The 17,900-nt window shown below is 38.5% G+C and overlaps 3 protein-coding genes across 3 annotated transcripts; all 3 read left to right on the plus strand.

Moving 5' to 3' along the window:
• Nucleotides 1-8,028: 8,028 nt before the first annotated feature.
• LOC107277134 (spermidine hydroxycinnamoyltransferase 2-like) lies at nucleotides 8,029-12,603 on the plus strand. Its single transcript, XM_015758398.3, has 2 exons — nucleotides 8,029-8,601; nucleotides 11,508-12,603. Exon 2 carries the CDS (start codon nucleotides 11,549-11,551, stop codon nucleotides 12,431-12,433), a length of 885 nt encoding a protein of 294 aa, XP_015613884.1. The 5' UTR covers nucleotides 8,029-8,601; nucleotides 11,508-11,548; the 3' UTR covers nucleotides 12,434-12,603.
• LOC107276871 (acyl transferase 1-like) lies at nucleotides 8,143-8,622 on the plus strand. Its single transcript, XM_015758399.2, has one exon. It carries the CDS (start codon nucleotides 8,143-8,145, stop codon nucleotides 8,620-8,622), a length of 480 nt encoding a protein of 159 aa, XP_015613885.1.
• Nucleotides 12,604-15,459: 2,856 nt separating the features above from the next.
• LOC107276374 (acyl transferase 1-like) lies at nucleotides 15,460-16,764 on the plus strand. The gene has a single exon (XM_015757903.3). The coding sequence runs from the start codon at nucleotides 15,460-15,462 to the stop codon at nucleotides 16,762-16,764; it is 1,305 nt and encodes a 434-aa protein (XP_015613389.2).
• Nucleotides 16,765-17,900: the final 1,136 nt, after the last annotated feature.

Raw genomic sequence — 17,900 nt, forward strand, 5'->3', positions numbered from 1 at the left:
TCCTAAACACATTATTTTAGGTCATTAGATCAACCATTTATTTTTTTTTAAAAAGGAAACATCCCAACCCTCCCTCCATCCATGTTCCCGTGCAGAGTGCGGCGCTACTTTTCTCTGATTTTTCTATTTCTATGACAATTAAAATTAAAATTATCTTTATGGGCAAAAAAAAACCTATTAGGTCTAGCTAGCTATCCCTATGATTTGTTTGAACTATTATATTGTTTTATAAGTGAAATCAATAATTTAATACCTATATTGACTATATTTTGTGAACAAAAAAAATATATTCTGGACCCACATCGATATTGAGGCCTCCACTAAAAAAAAGAAAATACTAAAATTGCTCACTAAAAATCAAAACATATCACCTTAATTTTTTATAAAACTGGTAGACCCATTACTTATATCGCGTTAGACATCTAATAACTTTTTATCTACTTAATTAAATTTTCTCTTAGCATGTATATAGGAGATATTTACCAATACAATTTAATAATAATGCTTTTTATCAATAAATGATCTTTCTAGGAGATAAATAGATAATCTTAAGATGATCATAGCATCTAAATTATATGTATGATCTAAGAAATCACGTGGCCAGTTGAAAATCACAATGACCATACTAAGCACATTGGTTGCACCAAGAATTCTTATCAGTGAAACAACCATGATTTGGACTCAGCAATATATAAGTCAATTCCATATAGGAATTAAAAGGTCATATCCATTTATTTCTTTTTGTAAAACTTGCTACGGTACATCGTGAATTCCTGACATTTAGCATAGAACAATCTAGAAACATGTATTTGTTCCATAACACTCCAGTTTATAGGTAATTTACTAAAAAAATAATATGACCTCTATTTTAAATTCTGTTACTTAATTGGAGAGAGATAATTTAGAATGGATGTCTTTACCCCATGTCAGGTTTGTAGGATCAACCCACTTATATTTTCATCCCGAATTACAGATACCAAAGCATTTCGAGGATTCTTCACAGAGTGGAATTCTCCAAACAAAAATGAAGATGAAAAGAAAATAAAATTGAACAAAATTTATCTAATTATAAATAGAAACATTCAAACATTTTAGCATACTAATAAAATAAGTATATCTAAAATTTGAAACAAAATCTAACAACAGGAAACACATCTATTGTTTTGACACAAAATCTTCTCATAACTTGAAAATTGCACGATTTAAAGTAATTTTGGTTCAGAATTTATATGTTGCAAGGGTAATTAGAAGAAAATCATAACCAACATTCAATATTAGTTTAGTATAAAGTAAAAGACTATTTTTGATAGAAAACTATTCGCACATGGACATTCGTAATAAAATTTCACGTGCATTAAATAAGGTGTTCATTAAACTTCCTACAAACACTCTTAAATCCCTATATAACACACCTAGACCGCCAAATGACATTGTCTAATCAAACCGTCGATTTTGAATTAAATTGGTGGGTCCAATAATTTGGACGATTAGATTAGATCTATTATTTTAAAAAAGTAACACCTTCCTCCTTTACACGTATATACATGACAAATATATTACTGTTGGCCAAGGAAAAGAAATACTTTGTACGTGCCTATGTACGATTGAAGAAAGGAACAAGAAAGTAGTTATTACTAACTATTGTTCGCCGAAAAATAATCCATAAGCACGTACCTATGATAAAAACACGATAAAGCCAAAAACATGCGTATACCATTGGAAAAAAATAGACTTGCTCTAAAATAAGATTTAAATATATTACTATGGAACTAAAGCAGTTGAACTTGATCTATATATAATACAAATATAAAGTATCCAATCAACACTCTTTAAAGTTCTATCTTTTAAATTATTTTAAAATTGTATATCTAATTTATTATCTCACATTTATTTAATTAAATAAACTATTGATCTCTATGATCCAAAATACATCCCAACACATGGAGCCGACATGTTATATATAACTAGAAAAAATATCTGTGCGTTGCAATGGGTGAAGGCTATTTTGATTTTATTATTGTTATATAGTTTAGTTAAGGTGAAAATCATGAACTACGATTAGGAGTATGATCATCTCAAGTTAGCATGCGAGTTTTTTTTTTAAAAAATATTTCTTATATGACTCCTGTATTTCCTGAAGCGAACGAACTTAAAACCTGACTCAAATACATATCTGTATTTCCAAAAGCGAACAAACTTAAAACCGACTCGTACATAGATGACGTACCAAAGTACCAGTAAAAACATCTTCAACTTTTATAATAGTAGAGATGTTAGGATAGTTCTTAAAATAATTTTATATCATATTTTACTTTAGGGTGTCAGATATCACTTGATGAATATACAACACTAATTTAAATCTACACATGTAAAAAAATGGAACAATACATTTTAGTTGTTTTTAAGTAAATATGATTTAATTTTAATTTGTCAAAAAATCACAGTTTTTTAAGACTATTTGATTGGTATTTGAGAAATGAGAGCATAAATGTTACATAGATGTGGAAGGAATTATCAAAAACATTTCCAGCCAATGATCTTGCTATAATAAAACCCCTTAATCCATCATGATATTTATGGCCATTATGTATATTCTCTTTTCCATATAGTTTTGACAAGAAATGAACAACCATAACATGTGCATAATAAACTACTCATGCATTTCTAATATGTTAGGTATAATTGATGGATGTATGTCATACACCACACTAACGTGGTATAAATATACTACAATAAATTAGTTATTGCAAATAATTTTGGAAAATTAAATGCATTATTAAAGTTAGTAAATATGTTTCATTCGATTATAAACAATAGGTGTTGAAAACAAACCAGAGAATAAATGATAGATATTTGTCTAAACATAAACAATAATATGGTGCTTTAGAGATTATCTTGGTGGTATTTTTTAAAAAAAATGAATTTGTCCCAGTTACATATAAATTTCACTATTGTTTTGGGACAAAATTTGACTCATCAGATTTATGTGACCGAGGGAGTATAAGAAATATAAGTCTTTCTTTAATTAGATAAAGTAGTCTATTTTTAATAAAAATATCTTTCATTAATATATAATAAATTCATAAAGTCATATATAGCACATAAGAAAAATGTTAGTAAAATCTTGGAAACTGATATGCTAATTATTTCAAAAAAAGTCAAACATAGTACAAATAGATATGAACCAACTTCATTATTATGACACATTTTTTCTAATAAATTTAAGGTGGTACGGTTTCAATTAATTTTAATATACAGTTTATACGTTGCAAGTGTAATGAGAAGAAAATTCAAATCAATTATCAACCAAAACATGTTTAGAATGGAGCCAAAGAATATTTCAACAATATTATCCTAACATAAACATTTGCAATAAAAATTAAAACAACATTAAACATGGTGCCCGCGCATTTTGCGCAGGCTACCTTCCTAGTTTAAGTAATTATTAATTATTTTCCTATCATTTGATTCATTGTTAAATATATTTCTATGTAGGCATATAATTTTTCATATTTCACAAAAGTTTTTGAATAAGACGAACGGTCAAACATGTGCTAAAAAGTCAATGGTGTCAAACATTTTGAAACGGAGGGAGTATATATAACTGAAAATAAACCTGGCCTCAACGCCATGTACCTAAGTACCTTGGTCCAATTGTAGATTAAGTTTTTTTTTTTCAAAATGGTTAAAATGTCAAAATTTCAGCAAGTATACGGCTCCACGCTCCCTGTTTCAAACAGTACACGATACGTTGTTGCAAAGAACCCGTGGAAAATAATGTTGATGGTGACGGCCAATTTGGTCGTCACGCCAATCCATGCGGGAGCGGTGGCGGAGGAGGAGAAGCGATGGGGGTGGCGGGAGCAGATGACTCCACCGGGCCGCGGCGGAAGCGGGCATCGGAGAGCTCGCTGCTGCGGTGAGGCCATGTGAGCCCCGGCGGCATGCGAGGAGGAGGAGAAAGACGGCACGAGCATCTCCCGGCTACGGAGGCTGACGGTGGCCGCCTCCTAGATGGCAAGCTGGTTGTCGCTGCGGCGCGGGGCGTAGCAGCCCATCAGGTCCACAACCATGGTGGTCGCCAGAGTTCGCCACCGCTGGCGGGCGCTGATCTTGATCCTTGGCTGGTGCAGCCACGAAATAGCAAATTTACAATGGTGTGGATCGAATTAACCATTCAAATAAATGGCATTACGTACAATTTATCTATTCGTAGCCGTGCGACGAAAATTTTACAAAATTAGGACCGTACCACTGTTGTCACGTTTTTTTTTTCTCGTCTGAACATAGGACCCACCTATCAGATTTATCTTCTTCCTCCATCCTCCTGCTTCTTTTTCTCATCTCTCTCAACCACCTCTCAGCCTCTCCACCAATCCATCATGTCCTCTCCTCCCTCCTCACTTGATGGCATTGCCATGGATGCTGTGAGCCGCACCTAGCTGTCCCCGACCCCTTTCCGAGAGGCCGCAGTGCTGCACATGCGGGGGCGACGCATCAAGCATGGGGCAAGGGGGTACGGACACCGAGGGCTGAAGGCGGAGAGGCAACGCACACTGGGGCTGTTCCAGTGTGCGGCGAGGCTGCGCCCCGCAGCAGTGGCGATCTCCGGCGATCTCCATGGTCGTGGACCTGATGGGCTGCTACTCCCCGCACCGCACCGACGACTAGCTCGCCATCAAGGAGACAGCCGCCACCGGCCTACGCAGCTTGGAGATGCTCGTGCTGTCCCTCTCCTCCTCCTCCTCCTTGGCCGACGGGGCTCACAAGGCCTTGCCGCAACAGCGAGATCTCCATCGCTCGATTCCGCCGTGGCCCAGTCGAGTCGTCTGCTCCCGTTGCCCCTGCCACTGCTCCTCCACCTCCACCGCAAACGTCGGTTACCGCTGTCACTCCTGTCCTCGCACCACAAAGCCGGCCATGTCGGCCGCGATGAACTCCACTTCATTGTTCTCGTTAATGACGGTCGGCGTGGGAATCGTTTCCATGGGCTGGAGCCTGCTCTCCTCTGGCAAGCCACCGTTGTCCGCCGCCATCATCGCAAAGTAAGAAGATAGGAAGAGAGAAGGAAGAAGACGGAGGAGGAAGGAGATGGATGGAAAATGTCACGGTTGTGGCACGGCTACGAAATAACGAATTGTAATAACATTTATCTGAAATGACATATTTGCAATGGCATGGATGGAATTAACCCTAGAAAGAAAAGGAGGAAATATATGGGTTGCCCGTACGTGACAGGGCGAAGTTACATACGGATGCGAGAGAGGGTTACGTACTAGGTGGAACGATTTTTTTTATTGATCTAATGGTTTTAAAAAGTGGGTCTACTGATTTAAATGAAAACAGATGGACATATATATGATTTTCTTTTTTCCTCCAAATTTCTTGGATTATTAGAGCGCCAAGTGACGGTTCAGGAGCGTTTGTAGGAAATCTAATAATCTTTTAGAAGCGTTTGTAGGATTCCTATCTAGATTTCTAGGACTTGAATGTGTCTCATCCATCCAAAAACTCTTATTTTGGGAAGGTGGGAGTAATAAATATTGTTGCCTAACCTGAGAGATAAAATTTATGAAACGACGCCTTTATCACTGTGCTCATGGGGTGGTGCTAATGGGCGGGTGATCGCTCCGTCCCTCCCCTAACATGGCTCCTCCCCTTATTTTCTAATTACTGCACCATATTTTTTTTTTAAAAAAAACAAGTTAAAAAAAATAGAAAACAAATATAATATCTTATATTCATGTGCATCGACATTATACTTATATATATACTTTGTACGGTAAACATCCCACATATAAATTTATGTATATAAATATTCTATATAAAAAATATTTGAATCTAAATACAACTTTGAATCGGGTAATAAAACTTTGATGAGTGCAAACTTGATTTGTTTTCAACAACCTCGGCACAAATTTAAATCCCCTGATCACAATTAAACTTCGATCCTGGCAATGAAATTCAACATTTGAATGCAAACATTTTAATTTTGCATGTTTTTATTGTATCAATATATCATATATATACACTAAACTCCAATTCCATTATTGGATATATATATATATATATATATATATATATATGTAGAAATCTGTATAGGTATGTACAATGTACTTCAATATATAAGGCCGAGTTTAGTTTCAAACTTTTTTTTTCAAACTTCCAACTTTTCCATCACATCAAAACTTTTCTACACACAAACTTCCAATTTTTCCGTCACATCGCACCAATTTCAACCAAACTTCCAGTTTTAGCGTGAAAAAAACACACCCTAGTTCATCTTCGAAATTCTGTAATCAACCAGTCCATCAAGCACTGCTGTACTGCAGTACTGCACTATGTATACACATCCTAATACACGCATGCATAGTCAGCAGACGATATGTATATATTATATATCCAATAATGGAATTGGAGTTTAGTGTAATTAAATATCCAATAGTGGAATTGGAGTTTAGTGTATATATGATATATTGATACAATGAAAATATGCAAAATATCCAAGTCTAATTCAATATCCAATAATGGAATTGGAGTTTAGTGTATAGATGATATATTGGTACAATAAAAACATGCAAAATTAAAATTTTTGCATTCAAATGTTGAATTTCATTGACAGGATCTAAGTTTAATGAGATAATCGAAGAAATGCCATTTACAAGTATCCAAGTCACAAAAATGCTATCGAGAGTTCCAAGAAATGCCACCGTACAAACGATTTTGTTCTAAAAATGTCATCACGTTAGGGTTCCGTCCATTCTCTGCCGTTAAGTTCTATAGGATGAACAGCGTATTTAGCAACTTAACGGCGCAGAATGGATGTAACCCTAACGGTGATGGCATTTTTGGAACAAAGTCGTTTGTACAATGGCATTTCTTAGAACTCACACTTATCAATGGTATTTTTAGGATTTGGACGCTTGTCAATGGCATTTCTTGGATTATCTCAAGTTTAACTGTCAGGGGATTTAAATTTGTGCCGAGGTTGTTGAAAAAATAAATCAAGTTTGCATTCATCAAAGTTTTATTACCCATGTTTCTGTTCTGAACATATTATATATGAATTATTCGATATATATTTGAAAATATCACGTACTATGGAATACTACAATAACACACATATGATTCATTTTAGGCAAGACACCTTAGTTTTGTGGTATTTGCCAGGTTTTTTTTAATTTTGCTAGTGTCAACATTTTTTTATATATATTTGTGCTTGATCAAAGGGATAAAATTTGGAAAATATACGCTTTATGCTATAGTTGTAGGCTTGGGGCTGTATATTTCTTACTGAAATTTATTTTTTTCCCATCCACTGTTAGGATATATTTCTCTTGAAACATTCTTTTTTTAAAAAAAAAACAGAGAAGTTTAAATTTAGTCAGTATATATTTGTTCAATTTTTAATGTTTTTAAATATTTAGAAATTTCCATTCTACTACCCAAAATGTTTTTTATTTCCAGAATTTTATACGATTTTGAATTTTGTAAAATTTGTTTAAATTCATCTGACTTTTGTTAAGGTTTCAATTTTTATTTTGAATTATATTGAGATTTCAGAAATTTCTGTTCTATCAGTCCTCTTGAAGTATGTTTTAATTGTAAAATTGGGACACAAATATAACGGGTCATGCGTGCAGCTAGGCATGGCTTTAAAAGGTTCTTTCTAAAATTCTATGTCCTGCTGTAAACATATTATCAATATATATAGCGGAGTAGTCAAAATACATGCATTTGATTACTTTTAGTAGTTCATTTAAGTTTACATACCCGACGATAATATCAAGTGGAAGCTCACATGCCGTAAGGAATATACAATTGTTTCTCTATTTAATTCCATCGACATTCTTAATACCGTGCCTAAACTAAAACTCCTTATATTTTTTGTGACTTTGTGAAGAACAACTCATCGATTAATTACCCTGCTTAATTTTTTTTGAAAGGAATGGCCTGCTTAATTTATTATATATATGCCGAGCGGCTGAGATATAGCTAGCTGAATTAGCTGTGAGACATAGACACAGCAAGTTTTCGTTTATCCTCCTGGAACTAATATATAGCCTTGCATCGATCCATCATAGGTATACTAGTACTAGTACAGCATATAATTGTGAGTGACCGGCCATATGGTGATTGGTGATGAAGATATTTTCAGCACGGCGGAGCAGGGCAGAGCTTGTGGCGCCATCACGGCCGACGCCACGCGACACCAAGATCCTCTCCGACCTCGATGATTTCCCAAACCACCACGAGTACACCCCTGTACTCTTCTTCTTCCGCGTCTCCGGTGATGATGACCAACCGCCGCCACCGGATCAGACGAAGTGGGCGACCACCGTGTTCCGGACGGCGCTTGCCGAGGCCCTTGTGTACTTGTACCCAATGGCTGGGCGGCTGAGGATGCTTCCCTCCGGCAAGCTGGCGGTGGACTGCACGGAGGAAGGGGTGGTGCTGGTGGCAGCGGAGGCTGACCTGCGGCTGGCCGACCTCGGTGAGCCGTTGCTGCCGCCATTTCCGTGCGTCGGCGAGCTTGTCTGTCACAATAGTATTGTGGGAGACATTCGGGTGGTCCTTGGGAAGCCCCTCGTCTTCCTGCAGGTATCTTCTTCGATTTTTTAATACACACATGACACATGCATGTTTAATTATTAATATTTTTCTTCCTTTAAAATAATGCATAACTATTATTAATTTCATTGTGATTTATTTTATAATTAAACATATACTTTTAGTATTACTTTTTTTTACATATTTTTAATAAGAATGATAGCTGTATGTTTAAAAATCAACATAGCTAAAAAAAATAATACTATGTAGTACTATGACTTTGGTTGTTTCAAAATTAAACTAACCAAAATAAAAAAAAAGTTTGGAGGGAGTAGCACCCTTTGAGTTGCAAATTGATTTTTCACAACAAACATATTATCACGGACGGTGAAATCTTAACTACTTAAAAAAAATTCGGTAACTTTCAGATCCCACAATTTTTTCGTCCATATAAGTCCGACTGAGTGGCATCCTCCGTCTCCAACTCTCCACATGACCACCGAACACAACCACACCGTTAACGCCCAAATCCCAAACATAATATATATGCGAAACTCTTAGTGGGCAATTGATCGCCGGCGATCGATTCCCCTCCCCTCCCCCCCGGTCCTCTACGTGGTTTTCTTTTTTGGCACCGCATTATTTTCCTATTTTAGTAAATTTATGCACCTAAATTTTCTACACCTCAAGTTTATACATGTAAAGTTTATATATCCGATTCAAATTTGAATTTGAATTCAAATATTTTTTATATATAGTATTTCTATATATCTAAAGTTTATACACCTAAAGTTTATAGACCCAAAGTTTATATACCCGATTCAAATTTGAATTTGAATTCAAATATTTTTAATATAATATTCTATACATCTAAAGTTTATAGACCCAAAGTTTATAAGTCAAAAGTTTACATACCCGATTCAAATTTGAATTTGAATTATATTCGATTCAAATTTGAATTTGAATTCAAATATTTTTATATATAGTATTTCTATACATCTAAAGTTTATAGACCCAAAGTTTATAAGTCAAAAGTTTACATACCCGATTCAAATTTGAATTTGAATTATATTCGATTCAAATTTGAATTTGAATTCAAATATTTTTATATATAGTATTTCTATACTTCTAAAGTTTATACACCTAAAGTTTATAGACCAAAAGTTTATAAGTCAAAAGTTTACATACCCAATTCAAATTTGAATTTGAATTCAAATATTAGTTTATAGACCCAAAGTTTATAAGTCAAAAGTTTACATACTCGTTTCAAATTTGAATTTGAATTCAAATATTTTTTATATATAGTATTTCTATACATAAATTTTTCCAACTTTGTTGTTTATTATTTTTTTAGAAAATCTATTATATTGTTAAAGGATTAGAAAAAGGAGCCTCCACGTTCGCTCTCATGGTCTAGAAATTCTCACATTAATCGGAGAAAAAGAAAAGGCAGAGTCCATATAGAAATATAATTTAGAAATAGCTGAAATTCGGAATTAAAAAATAAGGAATATTAGAAGAGGAGACTAGAGTCCATATAGAAATATAATTTAGAAATAGTTGAAATTCGGAATTAAAAAATAAGGAATATTAGAAGTATATTATAGAGTCCATATCCATATAGAAATACAATTAGAAAATAATATAAATTCGGAATTAAAAATAAGGAATATTATAAGTAGAGTATAGAGTCCATATAAAAATACAATTAAGAAAAAAATCGGAATTAAAAAATAAGGAATATTAGAAGTAGAGTTTAGAATCCGTTTAAAAATTCAATTTACTAAAATTCGAGATTAAGAAAAACATGGGAAGAAGAGTTTAAAGTCAATATAGGAATAAAATTTACAAGTAACTGAAATTCGAAATTAAAAATTAAAAAATATTGAAAGGTGAGTTTAGAGACCACATAGAAATACAATTTGAAATAATAAAAATTCAGAAATAAAAATAAATAATATTAGAAGAAGAGCCTAGAGTCTATATAGAAATAAATTTACAGAAAATTCGGAATTAAAAAATAAATATTAAAAGATGAGTCTAGAGTCCATATAGGAATATATATAATTTACAAATAACTAAAATTTGATATTAAAAATAATTATAAAATACAATATGAATATTATACATTAGTAGTTTCGTAAAGTTATTGCAAAATTTAAAATTATGTTGTCATTTTAATATATTTGAATAATATATTGAGAAAACATATATGATATTATATGAGAGAAAATATAATGATGCTAGTTGCGCAATCTGTACAGGCCACCATGCTAGTTTATAGTAAAGTAGGAAGAGAAGAACGGAGCGGAAGGGAGGAGAGGTATGTACAGCGTACATGGGGCATGGGGATCGATCGAGCGATCGTCCATTAGCCGTCCCCATATATATGTCCCACCAAACACTTAGGTCGGAAGTCAAAGCACATCTGACCGTGAAGAATTTGAAGTTTCAGTAGATCGGAAGAAGAACCAAACAAAACAAATATCATAGTTTGAAGATTCCAAAAAAAATAGCAGGCTCGGCTCCGATGCATGTAGTAAAAAAATGAAAAATAATCCAGGCACAAATTATACAGACTAAATCACAAAGTTTGGCACAGCTAAACAAATTCCAACATTCCTCCAGTTAAAATCTACTCCCTCTATTTCGAAATATTTGACGCCGTTGACTTTTGTAAACATGTTTGACCATTCGTCTTATTTAAAAAATTTAAGTAATTATTACATCTTTTCTTATCATTTGATTCATTGTTAAATATATTTTTATGTAGGCATATAATTTTACATATTTCACAAAAGTTTTTGAATAAGACGAACGGTCAAACATATACTAAAAAGTCAACGGTGTTAAACATTTCGAACGGAGAGAGTATTACACATATCATTTAGGTAAGTTTAAATATATTTCACTGAAGTAAATTGTTGGAGAGTGGACATATTAATCTTTTTGTGTAGTGACGGAATTCAAATGCGGAGGATTTGCTATTGGTCTCCACATGAACCACTGCATAGCCGACGGCTTTGGCCTCACCCTGTTTGTGAAAGCCATCGCCGATCTCGCCTGTGGCGAGCCACGCCCGCTCGCGCTCCCGGTGTGGGAGAGGCACCTCCTCATGGTCCGCGCGCCACCCAGCGTCGCCGCCGCGTACCCGGCGTTCAAGCCGCTCATCGACGGCGGCGCCAGCAGCGGCGATGACGACGTGATGCTCACCACGCCGCTTGACACCATGGTGACCCGGCACTTCCTCTTCGGCCGGCGAGAGATGGCCGCGCTACGGCGCCACCTCCCCGCACACCTCAGCCGGCGGTGCACGGACTTTGAGCTGCTCGCCGCCGTGCTGTGGCGGTGCCGCACGGCGGCGCTCTTCTACGCTCCTCACCGGCAGGTGTGTCTCTACCTCCCGTCGAACGCGCGTGGCAGACGGATGCGGCGCCGCCACGGCGTGCACGTCCCGGAGGGGTACTACAGCAACGCGCTCGCCTACACTATCGTCCACGCCAGCGCCGGCGAGCTATGTGGCGGCACGTTGGGTCACACTGTGGAGGTCGTCTGCGAGGCCAAGCTCCGGATGACGGAGGAGTACGTGAGATCGACGGTGGATTTGCTGGTGTCGCTGCGTCAGCGTGGGCGCGCCCTGGTGTTCGACGGTGTGTTTGTGGTGTCGGACGCGACGCGCCTCGTCGGGGAGCTAGACTTTGGACGCGGCGGGGAGTGGGTCGGCGCCGGCGTTGCGCAGCCGATGCGGGCGACGTTCCTCGTGAGGTGCAGGGATGCCGACGGCGAAGACGCGGTGGCGGCGTCGATGCTGTTGCCACCTCCGGCGATGGACAAGTTTGCAGAGGACATTGCAGAAGCGTTGCTCATCACCTCCCGGCTGTAGATGGATTATAGTAATTATATCGATCCATGGAGTCTTTGTGTTTGTCTCGTGCATGCTTTATTAATCACTAGAAATAATGGCTGCGTTGTAACGGGTAAATATTATTTTAATCTTATTATTGTTATACAGTTTAATTAAGGTGAAATTCAATATGAGAATTCGCTTGGATATATATATATATTTTTTGAAAATCATGAACTGCAATTAGAATTTCGATCATCTCAAGTTAGCATGCAAAATTTTTTAAAGAGATTTCTTATATGACTCATTCTGTTTTTCTAAAAGCGAACAAATTTAAAACCCGACTCAAATACGGATATACATTTCTAAAAGCGAACGAACTTAAAAACCGATTTATACATAGATAACGTACCAAAGTACCGACAAAAATATCTTCAATTTTTATAATAGTAGAGATCTGCCAGAGAATAACCTATTATCAACAACTACCAGAAATAATAAGTACTCCCTCCTTCCAAAAAAAAATATATTAGGCTTATTTCTTATTTTGGTGTTTCCAATTAGGTCCATCATATATGTCTTCATGTATCTATGATTTAAATAAAGACATATATTAAATGCTTGATCCAAACTCGACTAATCATCTTAATCATTAGTTGTATTCATGTATACACTTCTTGATATTTATGATATGTCGGATAAGTTAATTTCTCCTTGGTCTTGGTAACAAAAGCAATATATATAACTCTTTAAGAGGTAACAATAGGTATCAATATTTTTAGTGTAAATTTTTGTCTGTCATAGCATTGTAGGTACCGAGAGAAATCAAATTTTATATTACACGTACTAGAAAAAGGAAAATGCTGGTGCACAATCGCCCGGGGGAAGGGGGAGAAAATCGGGCGCCCCCCCTCCCCACGTGCGTACATTCTCTCCCTGGGCCCCACCATATGTCCCTGCCACCTACCATATGTCTCCACCGCATACTCGATTGTAACAAATCACCCACATATTTTGGAAATCCCCTATTAAGAGAATTTTGTTTTTTTTCCATCAAAAATGTTTCACCTAGTATACTCACAATGTTTCACTATGTATAGATCTAATTTTGTAGTGAATGAAACATTCCATTGCAACAAAAAACTCACATATTTTGGAAACCCCCTATTAAGGGAATTTGGTTTATTTTTTGTTCCACCGAAAAATGTTTCACCTAGTGTACTCACAATGTTTCACTATGTATAGATCTAATATTGCGGTGAATTGAAATATTCTTTCGCTATTTGCTGAAACATTGTTTTTATATAAGGTGAAAGTGAAACAACACCCGATTTAAACGAGTGAAATATTTTCGATCTACTTAGTGAAACAATTCCGATATACCTGGTGGAATATCGTACAACATTTAAAAATAATTTAATAATAAGCTAGTTTTTTTTATCAGAATATATCCTTGTGTGGCCTTGTTTTGAAGATTTAATTGCAACGAATTTAATGGTGCAATCGGATCATGATTTGGATAAGTAATTTAAGAGAAAAATCAGTTTAAAGTAGTTTTGCACGTAAATCTGGCGCTGATGTCAGCGCTCGAGTTTTTTCCCAAAGCATCGGACGTCCGACGCGTAGGCCCTTCCCTAGAGAAAATGCACGTGCGTTACAACAGGTGAAGTCTATTTTAATCTTATTATTGTTACATGGTTTAGTCAAGATGAAATTTACTGTGGGAGTTCGCTTGGATGTATATATTTTTAAAAAATCATGAGTTGCAGTTAGGAGTCCGATCGTTTCAAGTTAGCATGCAAGTTTTTTTAAACAGATTTGTTATATAATTCCTTCTGTATTAGCAAAAGGTAACGATATTGAAAACCGACTTAAATACGGATATGTATTTCTGAAAGCAAACGAACTTAAAAACTAACTCATACATGGATGACATACCAAAATACCGATAAATACATTTTTAATTTTTATAATAGTACATATATGATACCTCCCGTATCTCCTCAAATAGTGTGAAATCACGCCAAGTACTAACACTAATCGATTAATTAGCCATCGATCGCGCAAGCACGTACGCGCGGTACGCCACAATGCGTATTTTGGTGTTTTTCACACTCGTATTCGTTCTGAATGCACGTCTGTACCGGGAATTGTACAATATGCATTAAAACTTGTTGAAAACTTTTACAGGGGTACCCCTGGACGTTCGTACATAAATGCGAAAAATGTGCAATTTAAAATGTTCAGTGTTGCGAAAGGGCTTAGTTTAATGGTTTCAATACTCAAGTAGTACCTTTAGATATTAGATTGGGCTTCTCACGGGAGTGAATTTCAAGCCTGGTTGCGGTAACCCGGTACTAGTTGAAAGTCATTTGTTGGCCTCTGTGTGTTTTTAGTCCGGGATTCATGTAGTAAAGTCATTGGGGCTATGGGTTCATGATCTTTCTCCCGGATGTTAAGTTTTTTTTTGAAATGTGTAATTTATCTTTTTTTTCTATGTGTATATTGAATTTTGAAGTCAAAGTTGTCATCGTGTTGTAGTGTAATACAGTACTACAATGTATGCTTTTTGCGTGTAATTAATTACGTTCATATTTTAAGTGTGTTTTTTAGTTGGTTGGTATCATGGGAGTTGAGAGTTGAGATAGTGAGCAGATTGTAAATTTGAAATGTATAAGTTGGATTGAATTATTGATTCTAAATTAGATTGAATAATTGATATATACTATACATATGAAAATTTCACCAAATTTCAAATGAGCAATGCTACACGTACTAAATTTTTCTTACTAAATTTTTACTAACAATCATCTCAACCGTTTGATTTAAGTAGATGGAAGTTACAAAAAATCTAGATGCACTCGTAGCATGACACATCAGTGTTAGTAAGAATTTAGTAAGAAAAAGTTAGTACGTATAGCCTTTTCCATTTCAAATCTTAGGGTCCCAATTTGCATATCACCCGAGGCCCCAAATTCTTAGAGACGGCCGCCCTGCTTTTTATATATACACGCGCACCCTGCTAAATAAAATTGCAAGCCTGAGCTCGTCGGAGAATGTATACCATGGCGAGTCGGAGTAGGCTGGTGGCACGTCGGAGCAAGCCTGAGCTGGTGGCGCCGTCACGCCGCACGCCGCACGACACCAAGCTTCTCTCCGACCTCGACGATTTCCGCAACCACTACGAGTACACCCCACTTGTCGCCTTCTTCCGCACCTCCAGCACCGGCAACATCCCGTCGGCGCCGCCACCGGAGATGACCATCCGGAGAGCAATTGCGGAGGCGCTCGTGTACTACTACCCACTAGCCGGCCGCCTGCGCGAGCTTCCCTGCGGCAAGCTGGTGGTGGACTGCACCGAGGAAGGGGTGGTGTTCGTCGCCGCCGAGGCTGACCTGCGCCTCGCTGACCTCGGCGAGCCACTGCTCCTGCCATTCCCGTGCTCCGGCGAGCTGCTCGTCTGCGACAATGTGGGAGACAGCCAAGTCGCCGTCGTTGCCAAGCCATTGATCTTCATGCAGGTGACGGAATTCAAATGCGGAGGATTTGCCGTTGCCATGCAATGGAACCACTGTGTCGCCGATGGTTTTGGGGCCAGCCAGTTCATGAACGCCATCGCCGACCTCGCTCGCGGCGAGCCGCGCCCGCTCGTGCTCCCCGTGTGGGAGAGGCACCTCGTCATGGCGCGCGCGCCACCCAGCGTCGCCGCCGCGTACCCGGCGTTCAAGCCGCTCATCGACGGCGCCAGCAGCAACGACGTGATGCTCTCCACGCCGCTTGACACCATGGTGACCCGGCACTTCCTGTTCGGCCGGCGAGAGATGGCCGCGCTACGGCGCCTCCTCCCCGCACCCCTCGGCCGGCGCTGCACGGACTTCCAGCTGCTCCCCGCCGCGCTATGGCGGTGCCGCACGGCGGCGCTGCCCTACGCCCCGCACCGGCGAGTGCGTGCCTACCTCCCCCTGAGCACGCGCGGGAGACGGTGGCGCAGCCAGGGGCTGCACATCCCGGAGGGGTACTACGGCAACGCGCTCGCCTACTCCATCGCCAACGCCAGCGCCGGCGATCTGTGCGGCGGGACGCTGGGGCAGACGGTGGAGCTGGTCTGCGAGGCGAGGCTACAGGTGACGGGGGAGTACGTGAGATCGACGGTGGACTTGATGGCATCGCTGCGTGGGCGCGGCATGGTGTTCGACGGGGTGTACGTGGTGTCGGACCTTACGCGGCTCTTCGCGGAGCTAGACTTTGGGCGCGGGGACTGGGTCATTAGCGGCATGGCACAGCCGATGCTGGCGACTTTCCTGGTGAGGTGCAGGAACACCGACGGCGAGGACGCGGTGGCGGCGTCGATGCTACTGCCGCTCCGGTGATGGTGAGGTTTGCAGAGGAGATTGCAGGGTTGATGACAACGAGCTCGAGCTCACGTCTGTAGAGTATATATGATGAATCAGGGTTCTGGGTTCGGATTGAAATGTTTGAATTTCGACGACGAATTTCATCCATTTAGGTGACATCCGAGAGAACATGTCACTTCCTTTTCGTCTTAACTTGGTTCGTACTTGGTCAGATTTATCAAATCGGATGAAATTATTTTTCTGAAATTTTAAAAATTCATTCATTTCGATGAGCCCTGAATATTTGTTGTGCAATCAGATCCTAGAACCCTGGATGAATATCGTCTTTACTATTCGAGATAATATATACCGTTACATATCTTAAATCTTTTCTTTACCCATCTAACAAATTTACAAGAAGTAAATCTCAAGCCGAAAAGCTCATATCAAAACTCTGAAGTCGGCACTGCAGCTGTGCCTCCTGCGATAGTGCCTACGCTGGCAACACCGCAGTCTGCAGCTGCTGAAGTCGGCAGCCACAAGATCTGGTCGCTGCATCCTGCGGTTCTGTCATCATGACCACGTCTCCTATGACGGTGAGCCATGCCTCCTCTCCGCGCCACCACAACCCTCTCTCTGCCCCGGCCATCAGAGCAGATTCAATAGTATCGCCGGCTGCCGGCTGTATCCATATCCATATCAGCTAACAGTTAATATGAAGAGCAAATTATCCAGTACATCACAGCCCCCGAGATATGTTTCTTTTTTCCAGTGGGACACAACTGATAAGCATCTTTCATGGCATTCATCTCACTGCATATGGACCCATGGCCATTTTTAAAAGTTGAAAATTCCTAACTTGCAGGCTTTTTACCTTGGAGCTGACGACAAAATAGTCGCATGTTCCTATCACTTCTCTTCTTCTCTGTCCTCCAGCTCATTAGTTTTGATGGGATGGCTCATTAGAGCAAGGATAATGGTATAACTCACTTCCTACTATTAGCTCATTTTAAAGCCAACATATATAATAGATTAGCTATAAGGTTGGCTATATTTTTCTTCTCTTCTCTCTATCTCTCACTTATGCATTTAATGTATTTGTCTTGGAGTTTGTGATAAGCTAGCTCTTGCATGAGAGCCCACACCTTTGATTTTTCACTATCTCTCTCCTC

The sequence above is a fragment of the Oryza sativa genome, chromosome 10, assembly GCF_034140825.1.
Source record: "Oryza sativa Japonica Group chromosome 10, ASM3414082v1".
NCBI classification, from domain to species: Eukaryota; Viridiplantae; Streptophyta; class Magnoliopsida; order Poales; family Poaceae; genus Oryza; species Oryza sativa.